General features: G+C 42.9%; 1 protein-coding gene across 1 annotated transcript in view; it reads left to right on the top strand.

Moving 5' to 3' along the window:
- Positions 1 to 23508, top strand: part of LOC118779865 (carboxy-terminal domain RNA polymerase II polypeptide A small phosphatase 2-like) — a 35420-nt gene that overhangs the window by 4229 nt on the left and 7683 nt on the right. Inside the window, exons 2-5 of the mRNA XM_036532174.1 lie at positions 18338 to 18489; positions 19714 to 19752; positions 21963 to 22064; positions 22507 to 22563. Coding sequence (XP_036388067.1) covers positions 18338 to 18489; positions 19714 to 19752; positions 21963 to 22064; positions 22507 to 22563 — 350 coding nt within the window. The remainder of the gene's footprint in view (positions 1 to 18337; positions 18490 to 19713; positions 19753 to 21962; positions 22065 to 22506; positions 22564 to 23508) is intronic.

Genomic DNA, 23508 nt, shown 5'->3' with positions numbered 1-23508 from the left:
GCTGTTGAACATACATAGGAACCCTGTTCATTATTACAAGGCCTGGGAAGTTCCTGCCCCACACTCTGCACAACAGAGTCCCCAGGAGTCTTCCTGATAAAATACCAGATCTGAACGTTGTGCGTTCCTTCATGCTTGTTTGATATGTGCAGAATGGTAAATTAAAACAGCCAAATCTATGAGGCCATCTAAGCTCTGAGGGGCTTAAGAGAACATCTGGTCCTGTCCTGAGCAGTGATTGGCTGCACACATCTCTATTATCTTGGTACTCCTTTTGTCTCCACAACATGGTCTGATAGGACTCTCTGCTATCCTGGTTGTATCTTTATAGCTGTGAACACACCCTAGTGTACACATTTGGGCATGTCAGATTGTCCACATTTAGTTTTTATGGGAGTCTTTGTCCATTGTTAATTGATGGCCTGCATGATTGAACAAATGGTAAAGTCAAGCACAGGCAGCCCCTGCTTCAAGATGATCCAATTTTTCGACAGCCTGCGTTTACGACATTTGTAAACATGCCCCCAGTTTCTGTTGTATGACACAAAATCCTGATTTTCAAAAAGAGGGACAGTGGAAATTGAGAACAAAACCAAGAAAATGATTTTTAAAAAACCAAAAAAGCGAAGACTTTTTTTCTAATCAGGAGTTTTTGGATTCGATTGGTGTATTGTGTTTATTTTCATTAGTTGTAAGCCCCTTTCAGACATGCACTGAAAGCCAGAACTTATCTAGCCATTAGCCGGAGGAACTGTATGTGAGAACGTAAATGTCCGAATCAGTCGGACTGGACATGAGACAGACTTCACGCTGCCAGCTCCCTAGCACACAGTCCATCTAATGTCAGATTGAGTCCATGTGTGAATAGAGCAGGTCATTTTCTGGAGAATTCACAGCGAGTGAGTGGGGGTGTTGATGACATTTCTATCATGCGACTGGCGCGAAACCGGAAGAATACAAACATCTGCTTAGTACTCTTTTCTGCTTGCCTGTATATTGCTTTCCACTCTTTTGTTGATAGTACAGATACATCCAAATACGTGTTATTTTGAGTCCAGCAATCGTGAGATAGTTAGCTATAGCTATACTGCCAAAACCTGTCTCTTATGATGATTAATAACATGGGTTAGTAGTTTATTATCTGGTTAGTAGCTAGCTAAGCTGTAGCTAATAGTGGTAGGTATAGTGAGATAGGTGAACTGGTGACCTAACATTACATAGCAAACAACAAAAATTTACTTTGCTGTTATAATAAATGTTTAATTAGAAGTGGTGTAACGGACCGTAGTTGATCTATGATCCATACGACCCCCCCCCCCCCCCCCCGCGGTTCGGCATGCATATGAACAGCAGATTAATTGTAAAGTTTAACCATAATAGTGCGAAATACAGTTTTACTGCCGCTGATACTTTTTAAAGTAATAATTCCCTAATAATCTCAATGCAGAGTTGCAGTGAAAAGATACAAGTACCATTTTAAAAACTAGCAACCTTACTTAGCAGAAGTGTTGCAAAGACGAAGGCTGCCTCCAAAGATTTTCCTAGTCGACTAGTAGTCGTTAGTTCAAGCCATTAGTCGACTAGTCGTCGCACATGATGTTAATTTAATTATCTAAATATATATTTTTTGAGGCATCAGAAAATGGTTTGAGTTCCAGGGCTGAGAAAGAATGTTATAACATTGTTAATACTGTGCTACATTGCTACATCTCTCGCAAGTTTATTCAAACATTTGTATGAACATCTTTGTGTCTAACTGTGCCACCTAGATATCTAAGTGACCAGCTAGTAGCAACTGACATTAACCTACTAGCTAGATAATACCGCTACCTATCTAGCTATCACTAGCTAACTTAATGAAAGAACTAGCACCCAGCTTCATCTGTTCAAATTAGCTGTTCACGTTAGCTAGCTAGCTGGCAGTTAAGTCCAAAGATCTAGTGTAAAATGTATATATATGCACTATATAGTTAAAGGGAGCAATTTCGGACACAGCCTAAGAACAGCAGAACAAGCACTCAACAATTGAGTATTGAATATTTTATTTTAGATTATTTTATTATTTTAGAATACTTTATATAAGATTTTATTGGACATCTTGAATGTTGTTTTTATTTAAGACCATGGGCAAAAGTTCCTTGCTTTAAGTGTTCTTTAATAAATGGAAAGCAAAGTTATTTGTCTCCCTGATCTGAAAAATGATCCTATTCGTCACTCAGAAACCGTGATACGATCCAAACCGTGAGTTTTGTGATCCGCTGCACCCCTCATAATTAATAATAAATGATGTGTACCCGTAGCACTATTTGGATGGCTATGTGTGATATTTTTATAGCCAAAAGTATAGCTACGTTCGCCTTCTTCTCCTCCGTGCAACATTATGTTTCCGTACCACTGAAAGGTAAGACATTGAAAAGAAAAAAATGATTATACTTCAACTCGCGAATACTTTTCGTGAACTCGTCAATACTTTTCACTCGTGAGAATGCAAGTGGCGTCTAACTGGAAAATACCACGAGGAAATCTAGACGTTTCTAAACTCGCAATGATTTCACACAAATGTAGTCATTAATGGTAACGGAGCTGATTCTGAGGACATTGTCCGGAGTTCATATGTGAAAACGGCTGTAGATTGTGCAGTGAATCCATGAGGACCAACTGAAGAATCTCCTTCAGAGGTTTTATGCTGTGCACTGTCCTGCTGACTCCCTGAACAGACAATTGTCCCAAATCCTTGATTTTTGCCTTGCTGTTATAAAATGCAACTTAAATTCAGATTGAAATGCTCATGGTGATGTAGCACAGCTAGTTAATTAAGATAGTATAGATGTCAGAGCCCTCAGCAAAACATGGTTAAGTCATGTTGTGATTAAATACTGTAATAAAAATGAAAAGACCACTCTTGAGGAACTCTGTTTATTGACTCTGCCTAGCTATACAGCAGACTTATTTTGCAAGTTGCCTGAAATAGTTTTTTGGCGGTGTTAATACTTAAACTACTAACTGCAAATGGTTACATGTTTAGGCGGCTAGATATTAAGATACAGCTAGCTACAAATCTCTATAAAGTAAAATGGGAAATGGTAATATTTGTAATTGTAATCTTCTTCAGCTCTGCCCCTCGGTGGTCTGCCTGAGACATGTGGGATCGGAAGCTTATGTTAGTGTCCGTTTTGAAATCTGTTGGGGTTTCCGAGTCACCAGATTGGCCACAGCAGCTTGCGGAGGGGGAAGCGGTCTGAGCCATGTGTGCTAGGGGCAAAAGCTGTGCCTCCTCAGACGGGAAGTCTCACGGATGGAATGTGTTGCTCATGCACAATTTAAGAAGTTATTCTTAACGCATCTGCTGCAGTATGCATGAAAAGGTGCTTTGAAATCGCAGGCCTCCTGTTCAGTTTCTGACAGGCGTGCTGAGTCTCTGACGAGCTCTGAGAGAATTCCCATGTGTATATCCTCTCAGGAATCCATGGAAAGGTCACCACAATTAGCGTGTTTATGATTATGCTGGGGCCTCAGAAAATCAGCATTTCTGTCATATTTTCACTTACGTAAATGCATTTGCATAATGGTCATATGTCTTTAGAGCGCATGTGATCGTAACGTTTCTGTATACGCTATATGGACAAAAGTATTCGGACGCCTGACCATTACATTGTAATGACATTGTATTCAAATACATATACTTTAATATGCAGTTGGTCCCTTTTTTGCAGCTATAACAGCTTCCGCTCTTCTTGGAAGGCTTTCCACAAGATTTTGGAGTGCTCCTGTGGGAATTTGTGCCCATTCATTCTGTAGAGCATTTATGAGGTCAGACACTGTTGTTGGACGAGAAGGCCTGGCTTGCAATCTCCGTTCCAGTTCATCCCAAAGGTGCTCGATGGGTTGAGGTCAGGGCTCTGTGCGGGCCAGTCAAGTTCTTCCACACAGAACCCATCAAACCATGTCTTTATAGTCCTTGCTTTGTGCACGGGGGCACAGTTATGTTGGAATAGAAAAGGGCCTTCCCCAAACTGTTTTGCCAGAAAGTTGGAACCATAGCATTATCCAAAATGTCTTGGTATGCTGAAGCATTAAGATTGCCCTTCACTGGAGGCAAGGGGCTTAGCCCAAACCTTGAAAAACAGGTGTGGCCAAATACCTTTGTCCATATAGTGTATGTTTTATTTACACATAAAACCTCTGTCCTTCCTAATATATCGTTTGGTGCTCAGACAGAACTGGCTGTTTGAGTTGCACCGCTGAATGCCTGTAGGCCAGGAATGTGACTGCCTCTGTCAGCTACCCCTTGACGCTGTAATGGCTCACATTCCGTGGCGTAGCATGTGCCCCGATCCAAAGTTTGCCTGCTGCATTTCATTTACGAATGGTCGCATATGCAACCATTTTTTGAGAGCGTGTGAGTTAAAATTTCACGTGGTCGCATTCGTGCGAGTGCATGATGATTAGGCTGTTTTGGTGCCCCTCCAGCACGGGTACTGCATTAGCCATTGTGGTTGAAAGTAGTACTTTTTCTTCTTCACTGGCTCAGTTAGTCTCTCCCTACCTGCACTCTCCCTGCCTGTACACGCGCACTGATGATGAAACGCGTGAAACAATCCATTTAGCTGTTACTGCGTTCCAAAGATTGAGGTCTATGGCTGATTATTTTAATCCTTTCACACATAACTTATTTTATGCTATGTAGTGCACGTTACATTACATGATTCATTGGTTATTTTTTCATTAGCGTTAAGCTTCTCATAGTTTTCACCACCACATTTGCTATATTTTTTAATGTTAAATCGCTGTTTCATCAAAGCTAGAATTAGCTAGAATTTTTTCCAGTCTCGTTTTCTAATCGCACTGGTTTTAGCATACAGGCTAAACGGCTAATCACACTGGTGTGAACGTACACGCGAAAGGGTTAAAAAGCAAAATGAGGAGAGAGAGGAGGAGGCTGATGGAGAGGGAGAGCCAACAAGAGGTCCCAACTCAGACATGACTGATGATGAGAGTGCAGGTGCAGGCAGGGAGAGACCGACTGATCCAGTGAAGAAGAAAAAGTACTACTTTCAACCACAATGGCTAACGCAGTACCCGTGGTTGCGTTACGAACTTAATGTTCAGATTAAAATAACTATTCATCAGCATGCAAGGTCATTGATTAATACCATGCTTACCAAAAAAAAAAAGGTGCGACTAAATCATGTGCTGGTGCGAACAACTGAAAAAGTTGGTACCACCAGTGCTACCAGTGGAAAAGTTAGTCTGGAGCCCTGAGTATCGCAAGGAAGATGTTGAACAAACAATGGTTATCTGCAAAATATGCAGCAAAATACCCTTTTTATAAATTTAACTTGGTTGTGATTTCCCCCTTTTTGCATGCAAGTTTAAAATTGTTCCAATAGAAACAACTAATGAATATAAACAAGAATGTTTTAATGCAAACATACACTAGGGTCCAAAATTATTGGGACACCTGGGCATTTTGTGGTTAAGTGTGGATGTGTCCATGTAGCTATTAGTTTTATCACTCGAACCTAATTTATCGTGTGGCGAAAACAGTTAACAGTTAAATTAACATTTTTAAAACATCTCTTTATGTGGTTGGCACACGATTGCCTGATGACTACCCTTATTTCAAACATTTTAATAATATGTATGACATTAATTCTGCCACACAAACTGACAATTCCATGACATTAACTTAATTTTAAAAGGTACCTACATACTTATTTAGTGCAGACAAGTGAACAAAAATGACCATCACTTCAATTAGGCCTGATTGAATGTTGCCTTGCCCCCTAATTGAACACTCATACTGAAACCTATATAAAACTAACAAGGTTGGAACATGGTCACAGAAGATGAAGCTGAAATTGACATTGACATAAATATGCTGGAATATGGAATATGCAGCAAAAATATTGTGGGTTTTCAGAAAAAAGTGAGTATCCCAATAATTTTGGACCCCAGTGTATGTTGCAGGGACTAGAATCATCATACTGGTGTGATTGTATGCATGAAAGGGTTAAATTGAGCATTTATGAAGTGCTTTAGAGGAGATTTCAAAATATTGAGGTATATATTGTGTATCGCAATATAGCCTAAAAATATCATGATATTATTTATAGGCCATATCGCCCAGCCCTACTTTGTACGTAGGCCTAATTCATGACATTACCCTGGATATTTGCTCAGGTACTACCATTTGGTAGGGGAAGATATTTTTCTGTTTTTTTGTTATTGTTAGGAATTCTTTGTTTGAATACAAAACAGATTACCACCACAGTCCTTTCTAACCCTGCTGACTACTCAGTGCAATGACTGAAAAGATCATTCACCCCATTCAAAACCTACGTTTTAGAAGATGTCCTTACAGGTTGGCTGTTGTCATTCTAAGTTTTATGTTCTTGCTCCAGTTGGATCTGCACACACAGATTACAGTTACAGTTTGCCTTCAGGCCTCAAGCAATGGAAGATTGGGCATGCAAAACATGTCATCCAGGGTATTACCTACATCATAAGGAAAGACTCCTAAGAGGGTGAAAGATGAAAACTGGCATCAGCTATCAGTGTGTCTTTAAATAAGGTGATGTCACACACTCTTTGAAATAATATGAAAATACCTTAATGATTGACCCCTTGTGCACAAGTCTTGCACGCAAGTGTGAACCATTTTGCAGTACATCCTGTTGTCAGATTTACCTGAAGGCAAGGTAATGAGTTTGGTGACAAATGGCTGCATACAACAGCTAGCAAGGTTATGGGTAGCAGTTGAACTTTTCAACTTGGGAATTGCTTGAACACTGTTGTCTTTCAGTCATTGTGCCCAGAGTTACAAGGCCTCTATCTGTACCGCACTGTTTATTTTAAAGTCCTTTCTCATGATTCTACACAGAGACACAATTTGCAGGGGGCCCCTGGGCAACATTCCACTCCCATCAGCAGCCTGCTGGGTCCTCAGGTGACGCGAGAGCAGATAGTTTGCATACCTGTTACAGGCCCCACCCCCCAGAACGCATGCCCAGGCCCGCGCCACCTCTGCAACGCCCCCTTGCCTACCAGCTAGCAACCTGCCAATCACACTGGCTTAAATGGTCAAGTGGAGACAGTCCAGCCATATTTGGTTACCTACGGAGGACCCTCAGAGTACCTTGTGTAATATTGCAAGCGTTCCCCCAAACAGGGTCCTCAGAGACCAGCACACCCAAACAGGAATTCGGCCTTTTTATTCATCTTGGCTCTCCTTACCACAGTCAACGTTATTGACAAGCTATCGGCCAAAAAAAACCCCACCAAACTGTAATGGAAAAGGCTGTTCAAAATGACACCAACATGCAACAAAGGTAGTGATTTGGGTTACCCTTTCCCCAAGGCTGGCTTCTTTTTCCCATACATTGATACTCACAAGGGAAGCAGTTGATGCAGAGTATGGATCAGTGTTCTGATGATTATCTGTGTCACTGCATGCCTGAAGGCTGAGCCATTGATCATTTCCCAGCATGTCTTCTCGGAAATGAGAATCTTGCAGCCCTGTTCAGCATGAACATTAACCATCTTGTAACTCTGCCCAATAATAAATATGTACTGTAGCTAGCGGTATGCTAGTCGTGAACCTATTACAGCTATATGGTTTGCATGTTGTTGGATCCACTAAGGGAATTTATACAGGTTTTTTTGAGCTGTTCAGGTATCACCATTCAACTTTTTAGCATTTAAACATTTAATTGGAGTCTTATTAGTAGGTATTTATTACTTGTTTACAAATGTAGCCATCTGGGTGAATGTCGAATAGTCACAGCTTTAAATGGTGAGTACATTGTAATTTTGTCAACGTATAATTTGGTTTATAATTTGTGATCTGATGGCTGTGTAGTGGTTGACATCTTGTAGAAAAACTGCATTTACAGGAACATTTTTCAGTGAAATGTAAGTCATATTTTCTCATACTGGTTTGTCTCTAGGAGGAATGCATTGAGTGTGGTGTACATTTTGGGTGGGACAGTTTACTGGACAAAGGTGCTGGTGTGGTCTGTTCCTTATGATAAACCCCTGACAGCTGTGCATTTGTACCTCCTAGCAGCATAGTCACCCAAATGAGGGCAATAGACAGGCAGCATAAAATATTTAACTCAGCTTATTACAACATTTCTCCAACCTGTCCTCTCAGCTCCCATTTTTTATGACTACTTTGTCAAGAGGGAGCTCCTTAACACAGTATAAGCAAGCTGAAGCAGTAGAAATGTGACCTGGGTCACCTGGGGGAAAAGTCCTGGGTATGTGTGAGCCACTGAACTCAGGGGCACACACAGCAACTGCCTTTTGTGATTCCAATTCTGCATCACTGCACTGTAGCAGTTGAACCAAAGAAGGGCCTTAAAGAGGGATGCCGGTGCTCTGTGTGTCCTCTCGGAAGCCTCATATCTGAAATTTGACCGGGGGGGGGGGGCGCTGGGTGCGTGCAGAGACGCTGTGCTGTTTGGGCATTGAACTAGATGAGAAACAACCCAATCACAGAGAAGAGCAAGAGTTGAATTGATTGGATAAGTCAGCAGGACACTGAAATTGCCTACATTGGGCACATGGCTGATTGGAAAAGGAATTGCTGCTCTTTGCGTTGTTACCTCCACCCCTGGTCTGTACGAATCAGGTCCCTGAGAACCTGAGAATTCATCTGCTGCTGCTCGGGCAGCTGAGATTTTTTTTGCCCTCAGGCATTTTCTCTTAAGAACGCAGGTCACTCAGTTGGGTAATTGTGGGGTCAGTCAGATTAGGTGTCTCGAATTACCTTGAGGTCTCCTCTCCATGGGGGAGCATAGCTGAGCGGGCATCGGAATTTGCTGTTTGGTCATTGCTGTCCGCTACATTGGACTTCCTGTACTGTGCAGAAAATATAAACTTCCAATGTGAAAGCTGTGAGTGTAGGTGTGTAATAGTTTTGACATGAAGATTGGGTTAGGTTTTATTTGTTATGTGAATTTGTTATGTACATTTGTTAAGTGTTTTGTATTTATTTATATTTCTATATTTATTTAACAGTTAATATATTGTTAAGTTTCAATTTCAAATTTGCCTTAGCAATCAAAAAGCCGTTCTTTAATGTCGTCGACCGTCGTTTTTTTTTAACCCTTTCGCACATAACTTATTTTATGCCATGTAGTGTGCATGGTATGTTACATGGTTGATTATGTTTTCATATTATGAAATGTATTCATATTTTTTAGTGTTAAATCGCTGTTTCCTCAAAGCTAGAATTAGTTATAATTTTTCTAATCTCGTGTTCTAATTGCACCAGTTTTAGCATACGCGCTGAACGGCTAATCACACCGGAGTGACTGTACGTGCAAAAGTATCGGTTTAGGCAAGGGTGCCGTTTTAAAAGTATCGCTTTAGCACCAGTATCAGAAAAAACCCAAACGGTACTCAACGCTAATTAACAGTATGATAGAAAACATACTGCCCTCGCTCAGAATCTAACAGCATGTCTGCAGGTTTGTCTGGACTTTGAAAGGCAAGCGGTTTAGAATCTGAACACATTGCCAGCTTTATAACAACATCAGACAGAATTTCTTTTGGTGCAGACTAAACAAGTAGTTTTATATATGTAGGCATCAGCAGATAGACTAAAATAGAAACAAATTTTGTCTCTTCTTTACCTATAAGAAGTGATCACACCAACCTGTATCAAAAAGAGTCACTGTAACAGTAGGTGTGTTACCTTCGTACATGGAACACGCTGTCAGAATTTGGCTGAATGTGGGCAAAGGCTCATGCTAGGCCCCTGTCATCACGCCCATTCTCTCTCGCCTCAGGCACACCTCAACCCCTGAATCCCATTCATTTACAATTGTGATTTCATTGCGAATATGGCAACAGAACCCTCAGTAGCTTTTGTCATGGACATAATGCTAAATAATGTTATTGCGACATCTCTCAAATGCACCACCATCTGTCTTGAAAGTAGAGCTGGGCGATTTTCTCAATTAATTAGGTTTATTTTTTAAAGACGGCTTTCAGAACAGGAAATCATTCACATTGATTTAAAAAAAACTGAACTTTATAAACGTTCTATGAGTAAGCAGCAGCATGATAACTGTTTTTATTTCATTCCACGATTCATTTATTGGCTAATACTTGAGGTGGGAGGTGGTGTTCTACTCGTCTGTCATGCGTGAATACAAAATCCCAACACAGAAAGATGGATGCAAGTAGCAGTTCAGAGCTGGTAGCAAAGAAAGGTGGAAATATTACTTTGGTGATATGGAATTGATATGGATTTGAAGAGTCGGATGTGGAACAAAGCAATGTAAAGTGTAGGGTGTGATTACTAGTATGACCGATTTGTTCCAGCATTTAATTCAATTCAATTCAATCCAATTTTATTTGTATAGCGCTTTTTACAACACAAGTTGTCACAAAACAGCTTTACATTTTTCCCAGGCCTGAGACCCCCTGAGAGCAAGCCTATTTACCACAGAGACACCATGTAGAGTGGGAGAAATGCGTAAAACAACGGGATGAAAAAAATAAATGCTGCCCCCCAACCCCCAAACCTCCCATTAAAAGACAGCTAACAAGAGCTGCGTCATTTTGTGGTGCTGGTCCGTACGACAAGGCGAGCCAAAATTACGGATGCGGTGGCATTTCATATCGCCAAAGACATAATTCCCATTTTCACTGTAGAGAAAGAAGGGTTCATTAAATTGCTGCAGACAATTGATCCCAAGTATGAACTGCCTAACTGAAAGCATTTTGCGGATATAGTAGGCTGCTACCCCATCTGTATACTGCTACACGTGAACAAATAGCAGAGAAGTTGGAAAAAGCATTGTTTTGTGCTACCACGACAGACCTTTGAAGCAGTCGTACCATGCAGCCCTACATGAGTTTAACAGTACACTTCATTGATGAAGAATGAACGCTGCAAAGTGTTTGCCTCCAGACATGCTATTTTCGTGATGACCACACGGACGAAGTAATAAGCCAAGGGCTTAAAGACATTTTAGCTTCTGGGAAACTCAGGGAAGGCAGACGAGTCTGCATGACTACTGACAGCGGCAGTAACATGATCAAAGCTTTGGACACCACAATGCAATTGGTAAGTTATATTGAATTCATTTATTTATTATTATAATTTTTTTTACATTTAATTTCACAGGGGTAAAAAATGATTATCATAATCTGTTTATTAACCACATATTTGTGTACGAGGCTTTAGGGGACAAAGAGTATTTCAGTGAGCTATTTTTTGTTGTATAATGTATTTCAAGTTTGAAATTAAATATAGTCCTTTTAGTATGCATTAGCAACATGATGTGTGGTACTAACGAGTTGTTTGAAAATGACAGTCACAAAGTTTGTATGCAATCTGTTTTCCTTTTAACAGAAAATGGTGTGAAAGATCTGAGAGTTGACCATGCAATTTGGGTCTGCAAGTTATAAGGGCATTTTCCTTCAGCTGGAAGAGAAGAAGAGACCTGGCTTTTGCACAGGCTGAGCTGGTCCCAACCAGGTGGTGTTCCAGACAAAAAATGATCAACCATGTTTTGGAGCAGGAGAAAGCCATAGCCCGGGTACTGGGTTCAAACAAGAAGTCTCAGCAGCTAGTACCTACGTGGCAAGACATAGATGTGTTGGAGTCAGTGAACAAAGCTGTAAGTCCACTGCAAGAATTCACTGATGCATTATCAGGCGAAGAGTATGCTAGTGTGTCCTACCTCAAATCAGTGCTTCATCTGTTTAACAACAACATTCTACAGTCAAAGGAGGATGATTCAGAGCTTACAAAACACATCAAACACACCACACTTAAGTACCTCAATAGCAAATACAGTGATCCTGCCATAAAACTCCTGTCTATTGCCTACTTCTTGGACCCCCCAGTTCCACACTTCTTACATAGAACATGACAAAGTGGATGGAATCAAAGAACAAGCTATTATAGATTTGATGTCTCTACCAGGTGAGAAAAACACAGATCAGCCTGACAAAACTGTTCTGATGCAATTAGCATGTAGCCCACCATACAACCAACAAGATAAAGCTGAAGTTGTGTCAAAGAAAAAGACATCACTAGCCAGCTTTTTTAGGAAGACCATGCCACACCCATCTACTCCCCTGTCAGAAGAGGACATAATCAAAGCAGAGCTGTCTGCCAATCTGATGTTCCCTCACACAGACCCCGATACAGACCCACTTCATTGGTGGAAGCAGCTTGAGTCTAACTTCCCCAAGCTAAGCTGCCTGGCGAGGAAATACCTTTGTATTCCTGCAATCAGTGCTCCCTCTGAGCAGGTTTTCAGTGCAGCTGGAAACATTGTGACCTGCCAGAGGGCATCCCTCCATCCTGAAACTGTAGACAAGCTTGTGTTTCTTGCAAGAAACCTGTAAAAACTGCTGCTGTTGCACTTTTCTTGGTGTATCTGCACTTCAAAGCTGCTCCTGCTTGAATTGAAAGGACTGTTTTTGACTGTTTTTGATTGTCAGGATGTATCATAGGTGTTGCTGACTGTTTATGTTTTAACCTTATATCATAGGATTTTGCTGTTTGTCATTGGTTTTGCACATTATAATAAAAATACTTTGTTTGAAGAAAATTTTTCTTTTTCAGTATAAGAACTAAAAAATCAAAATCATAATTGAGAATCGTTCATTGCTTTGAAAAAAATCAAGATTTTATTTATTTTTTTCATATCGCCCAGCCCTAATTGAAAGTGAACCCATGAGTTACAGGCGAGGTGTGGGTTCAGTCAAAGGTCGACACTTGTGCATCACACTATCGCTGGCTGCCAAGGAGATGAGCTCTCCAAAATAATCTTTTAACATTTACTCACATAGCAGATGCCCTTGTCCCAGCTGACTTGCACAGCTTCCCTTTTTTATACTGTTCACTGGTACAGTCAAATGACTCAGGTTTAGTGCTTGGTACAAAGGGCACAACAGCAGCGACCGATCCTGGGAATACCACCTACAACCTTTGCAGATTCCCTCCACTTCCCCTGACAGGCAGACACCTGAAAAGGTTTTTGTCGCTATTCAGGTTTAATTTGATGTACCAATTTTTATGTTACATTACGTAATCATTTAGCAGATGCTCTTCTCCAGAGCAGCGTGTGTAAGTTACAATTCTTACATGTTGTACATTTATACAGCTGGATGTTTACTGAGGCAATTTTGGGTGAAGTACCTTGCCCAAGGGTACAGCAGCAGTGTGCCAGCGGCCCGCAGCCTTTCTTTTATGAGCTCTGCTCCTTTCCACTATGCCACACTACTGGTTTGGAAGACTGCTTCGCAGTGGATGGAACCGCCCTGTTCTATCTTACCTCCAACCGTGAAGCTGAAACGCTGGTGGGCATACGTGAGAGGTGGGAAATCCCCCAACCACCTTGCAGAAGCTGGAGCTGTAAAGCAGGGGGGGCGCTGTTAAGAATAATAGCAATAATAGAAATGTGTTCTGTACGTGTTCCCAGCAGTGCTTTGTTGACATTTCTTTGCTAGCGGCTCGCTCTCTCATGCTATCCTCAGTAATAGATGAACAGCTGCAAACAGCCAGGGCTTGGTGTGGAAAGGGCAGAGGCTAGAAGCAGTGCAGGGGGCCACGAAAGCCCAGTCGCCCTCAGGATCGGGCCTTTGTCAGCTCTATGTAAGACCACAGGAACCATATGGGAAAGAGAATGTCTATGGAATGGGTCGTTTTCACATGAGGTGGCTGCTCTTGGTTTGACCTGCAGGGTTTCCTCAAGCCAGGGGCTGCAATACATTACATTACAGTACATTATATCATTGCAGATGCTCTTCTCCAGGCTGACTTATGTAGGTTAAAATTTTATCCATTTATGTAGCTGGAGACCTACAGAGGCTTAAGTACCTTGACCAAGGGTACAGCAGCAGTCCTCCAGTGAGGAATTGAACCAGCAACATTTTGGTTATGAGCTCTGCTCCTTACTACTACGCTATACTGCCGCCACTGCCATTTGCACATGGATAGCCTGTTTGTGCCCCCAGAGGGACGGACAAACAGTGGATCACACTCACATATGCATGCAGTGTCACTTCAGCCAAGCCAGTCTCCCGTATTCAAGGCCTCCCTAAATGCAGAATGGTCAGAACTGATTCATGCCAGTGTAACGTTTATCAAAGATGCTAAACTCAGAAAGAAAGCACGATGGAACATGCCCTCACCTGCTAGTCATACAAGCTGGGACGAAGGGGGCATTCTGGCCATGGTGTTTAGCTTATAGCCCGCTAGCTGTGTGTGAGGCTGATGCATATCATTATGTGGTTAATACCAATGCATTGTTTAATATCAGTTTTATATCAGGTTTAATATGCCATGCGTTCACTGATCCTTCAACTCATGTTCATTATTTAGCTAAATAAGGTTACCTTTTTCATAATGCATCTGTGCAGAAAACTACAGGGGGGAACGAAAGGAAGTTGTCTCATTTTCTCCACAAGCACAACATTGGAGTTTTCTGTACAGTGGCCGGTTGAGTATCCTGCCTACAAGTCATCTTTGCCAACTCTGACAGTTACTGCACTGAAATGCTTGCAGATCCACAAAACAGAAAGGGCTTTTTTAAGTTGTCTCTCCTCTCCTTTTGTGTTGACCTTCTGAGTGCTTTTTGACAGCTATTTTGACATGCTTTTTTCTTGGCAGAATTCACCCTGTCAGTAATGTAGGTGTGTCAGCACCTTGGCTTCCAAAGGCACCTGCAGCCTGCTTATTGCAGGCTTATCTGGCAGCAGGAAATCTAAGCCAGAATGAATAACCATTAGATTTTTCCGCTCTGTAAGTTGAAGTTTATACCTCATTTGTACATGTAACAGTAGGTTGGTCAGGTTCAGAGCCACTCAGAGTAGGCTGGGTTGATACGTTATGGTGTCAAAGCTGTCCATATGAGAGCTGCCACTGGTGGATACATGGCTGTGGTACAGGACAATAGATAGGGATGGAATGGGTGAGCCCATATTGGGCCAGTAAGGCTGTTAAAATAGAGTCAAGGGGTACAAAATGATGAACAAGCGAAACATTCTGTTGTCACCAGGAAACAAAAAAACTTGAGCTGGCACAGCTGTGGCAAGAATAGACCATGCAGGATACAAAAAAAAGCGGCTACCTAAATTCCAACCAAGCAATCTCACGGAACACCCCAAACTCTGGTAGCTTGGGTTCATTTACTCGCCACATGTTGGCCATGCAAGGGGGATGTGGTTCTGGTTGGTCTCTCAGTGGCCCTCCTCATCTCTCTTTGGAGAGCTGGTTACAGGGGGCAGGGTGATTACAGATCACAGCCAAACCCCCAGAGGGGTAAACGTGTTAGTGTGAAAGCACTGCCTTTTTTGCCAGGGTCAGTCTGTGGTTGTCCCTAAAGCGGGGTTTCTAAGGCCACTCCCTGAAACTTTTTTTTTTGCTTCTTTTCTTTCCAAAATGGCCTTTGTTTATTTAGCGTTTCTTTGAGCCTCAATGGAAGGAAGGCTAGCGAATGTTTAAGCTGGTATTGAATTGCTTTGAGGGGTGCTTCCACTCCATTTTCTTCTGTTTTGAGCTTTTTGAATCTGTCTTAGCTAACCATTTGGTATATTCTTACTGAATTTTGCAACCCTTTACATGTGAAATTGTGTGAAATTGTACGTATGTATGTATGTTTTTGTTCATGCACGTTTTCGCTTTCATCTAGCAGAATGGCGGTTGATTTGTTCAGACGTGCACTCCATTTTGTGCAGTCCTGGGTGGCAGGCCTGTTTCTTCAGGGGATCTGGATGGAATCGGTAGGAGGGTGGCCTGGTCTGGTCTGGTCAGGTCAGATTGAGCAGCAGCACGCATAGTCTCTCTCAAATTCAAATTCAAACAAGCCTTATTGGCAGGACCACACAGATGAACATATTCGAAAAGTATGCACACACGCATACACATAAACAGAAATACAGGTACATGTATTTATTTACATTCATACAGTATCTGGGCAACTAACGGCAGGTAACTTTCCCCCTACCTCTCCACATGGCACTGTCATTGTCACTGAAACAGGATGGTTCTGACAACCCACTCATGAGAGGGAACCTTTGCACAAACACTCCCAGAAACCTTGAGATTTTGTAATGACATGAGAAGGCTATTTGCCATTGTGACAGAAAGTTCCCTAGCGGAAACTTTGACTGGAGTGTTCGGGCATCCGATTAAACGTTTCCATAAAAACAGCCAGCTGGCCTACCGTACCTATAAGGGTGAAGAGCCCTTTCAGCGCTGGGTCAGTGCAGTCCAGAGAGAGCCTCTCCACGGCATGTTCCTCACACAGCCTGTCTGAGTTGTCCCCTCCCCCCGCGAGCTCCCTGCGGGCGCCAAAGTCCCCACAGACCAGACGGGAAGCAGGCTCCTCCCTGCCGGGGCGCAGTCACCGCGGAGACTCGGGTTGGCCCATTGTGAGTGACGAGCGCAGCTTTTAAAAGGGCAGGGCCCGAGATAAGCCTCACAGATACGGCAGATACGCAGCTGAGGTGCGTGACAGACTCCTGTAGCAGCCAGAGAGGGCGCTAAATCATTTGTGTGCTGCAGACTGCGTCCACACCCCACCCCAGGAATTCCTGCTACCAGTTTGGAACAGAGTGTGACCTTTGTGTTCTCACCTTACCTTTATGCTCAAAAAACTCACGTAGACTGAGGGTGAACTCTCAGGAGGAAATGCGTGACATGCACTGCTAGTAACTGTCATGCTCTGATACATGCACTCTCCACTCTTTATCATTAAAATGGAAGTGTTTAGCTTGTAGTTGCTGGGCTTTTAACAGCAGAGGGGCATTCGTTTGACCGCACATCAGACTTGCCTTTTTCCCCCCCTCCCCTGCTCACTTGCATGTTATGGTCTTGCTCTCTGCATACCTGTGCCAGAAAAGCAGGCCGTCTGTTTTGGGAGCAGATGTAAACAGTTTTGGAGATGAAAGAGGCCGTCACTGCCTGCATGCGGCTGTTATCAGCAGCCCCCAGAGACGAGTCGCATTCGCAAACATACTCACACACACACTCGCACACATACTCGCACTTGCGCACACACTCGCACACGTACTTGCGCGCACACACCCACACAAACACTCGCACGCACACTGGCACATGCACACACACGGACACTCGCGCGCACACACACTCGCACCAGCTTCAGAGGCCACATGTTCCGTCCCAGGAGAGAGAAGGGAGGAAACAGGTCACAATGGCAGACAGATTGAAATGAGTGACGAGGATGATGTTGTCATTGTTTTTGAAGTTGTAATTGCACATTACATATTTATCACAGGCTGTGGTGGTGTGAGCCAGACTGAATAATCTTCGATTTAAAGGGCAGAAACAAGACTCAGTTTAATGGTGTGGGAGTTTTAAGTTTTAATGTTTTAGCTTTATATTGAGTTGATGGTTTGGGTTGGTTTTATGAAAGCAGGCTACTTTCTGAAGCCCTATTGATGCATTTCCTTTGTAACTTAAGAGTGCAGTAAGTTTCTCTACCTGTTCTTTTTGTATTTGCTGCCACAAGTTAGGAGTTGGCCTCGCTGAAACCAGAGGTGCTGATTGGCCGTTGCTCCCTAATGAACAGCTGTGCTCATGTTTCCCAGTTGAGAACTGAAAGATTGTCAGCACAATGACACTGTCTTTTACCAAAGAAAAGCAGTGCAGATATTTTAGGAGTGTAAATTGCTGTGTTTAACAATCTGTCATTTTGTGTTTATGTCTGACACAGAGGCATGAATAAAGGGGAGAAAAACTTACTGAACATGAAGAAGAGGAATCTGTACCATTTTACCCAGTGAATCTGGTAGCGCAAAAACTGGATGTGCAGAAATCTCGTATTGCTGTTAGTTGAATATTCAGTCGAAGAGGTAGTTACTTGGATATCAGATCTTTGGCTTAACAGGCTGTTGTGTGATGCATATGTTAAAGAAACTTGGGCTGTCTCCATTAGTGATTGGTCTCACTGTCACTAGGGCTTGGCCCACAGCTGACCCAGACTGGTGGCCGCAGGAGCCATGAGGGCTCCATTTCTTGCCATTTTGGTCCCTGCTCAGGTGATCTCTTTGACAGGGTGCAGGAGGTAACAAGATGAGTGTTTGTGGGAAAACAGCTCTCTCTTTTAAAGATGAGGGCTGCGGGCTGGTGGGAATGTCCCTCTGCCTGTTATTTAAGGATGAGCTGATGAGCCTGTACCAGCTGCAGCTGGCCACCTCTCCAACGTGGTTCATATGCAAGGTGGGTGATGAGGGGGCAGGGTTTCAGTTTGTGCTCATGTGTCTCCCTCTCTCCCTCTCTCTCTCTCTCTCTCTCTCTCTCTCCCTCTCCCCACCCTCCCTTTCTCCCGCTTTTTCACAGGTCAGGTGAACAAATCTTCCCCCAAAAAGCCTCGGAGTAGAAATATCTTCAAAGCGCTCTTCTGTTGCCTCCGAGCACAGGATGCCCCTCAGGCTCCACCGCCTTCCCAGGATACTCTGCTGCAGCCTGAGGATAATGGGACGGTTGCCAAGGTAACATCGCCATTCAGTCCCACTTTTTTGTAACCTGACTGGCACTCACCCCACTTTGTGATGTAATTTGGCCAATGAAAGCTCAACATTCGTTAAACACTACCGGAAAAGCAGCTGTTTCTGTCCATGGCTGTTGTGGCTTCTGAGTGCATCTGTACTCTTTTTGTTTTATCTTTATTTTTATGTATATTATGCTCAAATTTTGTAGGTAAATTTGAATGGAGGGCTTTTGTTAATCCCCTCCCAATAAGTGTGCACTAAGTGTGCCTGCTTGGTCACATGACTGCAGGCTGCAACTGGATTGGCTGACTGGAATGTATTTGTCCTGCCTCTACTGGAAGCTTCCGGTGGACAAGTTCTCTGTTGGTACTCAGTCTGAGATTAATTCTTCTGTTTCATTACAATTGCATTTTGTTTTTCAGCTTCCGCTAAAGCCACTCCGCTCAAAGTAATTCCATGCCTTTACTCATTCTCTTGTATCACTGCTGACTTTGACTGTGCAGTTTAATCGCCATATCTGTGTCCTCCTTCAAAGGCTTCATTATTTTTAATGCTCCATTAGAGTAGGATCAATGATTCACTGTAAAAACTGAAATTAATTTGTTTCATTGCTATGGACACTATTATTTTTCGTATATGTTTACTTGCAGCTGGTGGTTGGTTACTCTAGCCACAGTCTCTTTAGTTCACCTCAGAGCACTGTGAACCATCATGTCATTTTTGGTGAAAATTTTTTCAGAACACTTTTTCAGAACAACACTAAAAGTCACAGTAATGATAATGAATTTCAGGTGCATAATCCTTTTCATGCATCTCAGATCACCTTACACTGATGTCGGGTTATTCATGTCAGCCACAACCACCAGTGTGTAGTCAGCTGAGTTGGAGAGGGGGGAGTTATTTAACCTGGGGGAGCCTGTTTGGGAATTTGGCTGGACCACAGTTAGAAATTCTTCACATAGAATGCTAGCAGCAACATCAAAACTTTGAAAACCTGTGGTCACTCATATCAGAGACATTGGATTGTCAGGGAAAAAAAATAAAAAACCAATGCATTGTGGGCCTGACCTTACAGGTGTGTAATCTGATGTGTTCATGCTTGGTACAGGTGGCATTTAGACCTTTCAAGGAGTTGCTGCATGTAAATGAAAATCACTGTGAAATATGACCCAGGTCCTAGAGTAGATTTAACTGTTTTTTTTTTTTTTTTATCTCTTTGTTTAGTCTGATCTCCTTCAAAGTCTCCGCTACCAGTTTCATCAAGTACGTAACGGACCATATTCCTTTTGTCAAAAATGTGGGAGGGGGGGACCCCTTTTGCTGGTGCCCCCTACTGTTGAATGTGTGCACTTCTTCAGTAGCTCAGTTCACAGCAGTTTAACTGGTGTATTCAGGGCCAGAAGGCAGAGGACTGATTGCACAGTTACTCTGTTCAATTGGAAGGTACCTTTCATGACCTGCCACAGCACATTTAATCAGGCAATGTTTACTGCATTCATACTCTAACACAGTATTAAAGAATTTTGAACATGTTTATTCCCCGATTGGGGGAAAAGACATTACACAGAGGACATTGCCACAGACACCAGCTGAGGTGAAAGTACAAACATACACCCATGAGAAAGCAATAAAACAATCCAAACTCATCATTCCCTGACTGTGTCACTGGTGGGCCTGCTGTAGCTGTAGTCATGTGCTCAGGGCTACAGAAGGGATCTCCACCAGGAGCCAGTGACACGAGGCATTACACTGGACACCTGACCACAGCTGCCTCACACACAAACCCTACTCACAGAAACCACATGCACCTGCCTTTGTAACAGTTCTCCACTTGGCTGCTGTTTTACTTTTTTTCACTAACGTCTTTCTTTAGAGTTCAGTAAACTGTTAGAATAGTACACTTATTTAATCATCCAAGGAGTGACTTAAGTAAGGAGGGAGAGGTTTATATTCACTTTGGGTCAGTAAGGTTAAACTGCATGGTGTTGATGCTGAAAGGCATTCACCACTGTAGGTAGGCTAACATGATCAGCCAGTAAGGGATCACTCAGCTGAACCCCTGCAAAGTCTTCTAGAGCTTTGCCAGAATTGCGATGAAACCTGAGAGCACTCAGTATTGTTCGGGCATCATTACACTGAAGCAGCAGCTGATAAGGTGGTAAGTTAATAAGGTGCAGTAAATCAAATCTTTTCATGCAGGAGTTGATGAGTGCACAGCTGGAGAGAGGAAGGAAGTGTTATGTTAGTTAGGAATCAGAGGAGAGGAAAGAATCTAAGAAAGGTTAGTGTGTAGTGTCAATGCCCAGGGCTTGGAGACCAACACGGTTGTGCATGGAGAGTTACCACGTTCACTCTGAACCCAGTGTCCCATTTTCATTTGCGGAATCACTTGTTAGAACACATCCCTACAGTCACATGACAGCATGTGGACAGATTCTGATACTACACAGAGCAACGCCAGCCAGAAAACTAGCCATTCTATATGGGATCATCAGGCTTGTTTATTTTATATAGAGAAGGTGATATCATCCTGTCACAGGCATTGGATTAGAATGCAGGAAGGAGAGGTTCCCTGTCGCCTCACACCCAGGATCCGCAGAATGTTTCAGTTGCTGATGTTAGGTGCATAGCTAGCTGGGCATAGTTTTTCCCAGAATGCATGTTAATGAACATCTCCAGTGGAAATGAGACTAGTTACCTGCTCAGCTCTGTGCTGTTTTTTTGTCATGAAATAATCAGACGTTGAGGAGTGAAGATGAGTCTAAAGCCTTGATAGGCTAGGATAGTCCATGGCCCTAGTGAAATACAGAATGACCACTGCTGGCATGGTTCCCAATTCATCTTTATTTATATAGATGGCTTTGAAAGTTACTATATAGATTAAGGCATTGCAAATACACTAGGTCCAGCAGGTTTAGACTTCCTCTCTTCCATTCACATCATTATAATTGAGGTTTGGTTCACAGTTGAACACACGTGCCAGGGTCATTCGCAGGCATAAGAGGAATTCTCTTTATGTGAATGACTGCACTTATGGTGTGGGTTCATTCTGTGTGTGTGAACAAGCGCACTCACAGTCACAGTTATGACACCCTGCTGAATACTCCCGTGGTAGCAAGTTAACACACTTCATACTTGAATATGAAAAAATAACGATAAAGAAAAAATGTAATAGAAGTAGCAAGCAAATCACAGTAAACAACCACAATGAACAACACTTTGAGGCCAAGTGCTTTAATCAGTGGTCATTGCTTTTAAGGCTGTGCTGGAGTTAATCCCATGAGTTACCAGCGTCCCCTTACGCACAAGTCAGCTGGAACAAAGCTGCATAAAACACGTCTGTCACGTACTGACACTTCTCTACATTCCAGTGTGGGGGGGGGGTGAGTGCATGTCACTGAGCTGCTCTTTAACACCCTCTGGGGTAACAGTGGGGGATTGCATCTACAATCTTGTTCCTCCCTCTCTCACAGATCCCAGGGACCTGCCTGCTGCCCGAGGTGACGCCCCAGGATCAGGGCAAGATATGTGTGGTCATCGATCTGGATGAGACGCTGGTGCACAGCTCCTTCAAGGTACCCGCCCCCGCCTCAGGCAGCGGCAGTGTGTGGTGGCAGCCATCGCAGCTCCCACAAGCTGCCATTTCCCAGCATTCCTTACTTTACTTCCATAGATGATGTTATCCAGAGCAACTACTTCAGTGGCATGAAGAGTTGCACAAACAGGACACCATGAACTGCACATGAACAGATCACAAATATGTGCCTAGATTGACATTCAGTGGTGTGAGCGGAATCAGTAGGATTCTTTTAAGTAAAAGAAAATAATTATTGTTATGGTAACTCCTGTCCTTGTCCTTTCCTGTCCCCCCCAGATGATTTTGTTTTTGTCATACTTTGGAATCCACAGTAGTTTTACAGCCATTGTCGTTTTTTAACTGAAAATGTGAGGGTGAATGAGCACAGAACCCAGTGATTCCAACATTGTCTCCTCGCTGTCTGTTTGTCTCTCTGGCAGCCTATCAGTAATGCAGACTTCATTGTTCCTGTGGAGATTGAGGGGACAACACACCAGGTAAGAGCAGTTACAGTATGTTAAAGCAGGACCATTTACAGTCCATTATAGTTGGTCCATAACAGTGGGACCAGTTTCAGTCCATTAGAGTAAGACTCTGTTTCAGTCTGTTATAAAGGGGAACGAGTCCGATTACCCTCCAGGAATTGTGGGTGTGTGCATATTGGTGATAAGGAACTGAATGTGATTAGAGCTTGACTTGGAGGAGGGTGGGTCACTGTTAACCCATCCCCATTCCAATGGCTCACTGCAGTCCCTCAAGGGTCTCCCTTTCTCCAGTGCCAGAATCTGACACCATGGGGGGTGGTGGGAACACTGTGTCTTCACACCTGATCACGAAGTTAGTAAATGTAGGAAGTGCCCTCTGCTGGCCAGATGTGTTGTGAGATTGGTCTGAAAGCACTAATGCAGGGGTACTTATAACTGGGGGGTTTTCCAGGTTTAATATAAAGATGTCCCTCACTTTTAGATATTGAACCAGATGCACCGCAGTCAAGAAAGAAGAATATTGCCCTCTGCTCTCAGTAAAAGTCTTGAGTATGCAATTCTCACAGTACTTCCATAGTGAAATGAGTATCCAGGGCAGAACGAAAAGCATATTGATAAGCATGTGGTTAGGGCTCTGTTCTTCATGGCCTCAAACTGTATAAAAACTGATTAAGCTTTCCCTCACTGGTAGGATATTAGTCCAGCAACATGTTATTTTAGGTGGTGTGTCTGTCTTATTGTCTTAAAATATCCACCTTGCTATAAGTCGTAAGAGCAGTTTTTTGCTTTCCTCTCTGACTGAAGCCTTTTGTAAAAACTTCTGTGCTATAGGGGTGTCTCGTTTAACCAAGCAGTAAGTGTTTAAAGATGGGCGAACCTATAGCAAACCCCAAGGCAATCCACCTTATGTTAGCAGAAAAGCTAGGCAGTCAGCAGGTTCATCCCCAAGTCTTCATG

Source organism: Megalops cyprinoides, chromosome 6 (genome assembly GCF_013368585.1).
Source record: "Megalops cyprinoides isolate fMegCyp1 chromosome 6, fMegCyp1.pri, whole genome shotgun sequence".
Taxonomy (NCBI): domain Eukaryota; kingdom Metazoa; phylum Chordata; class Actinopteri; order Elopiformes; family Megalopidae; genus Megalops; species Megalops cyprinoides.
The sequence above is the reverse complement of the archived record's forward strand: the minus strand, read 5'-3'. Positions and strand labels throughout refer to the sequence as shown.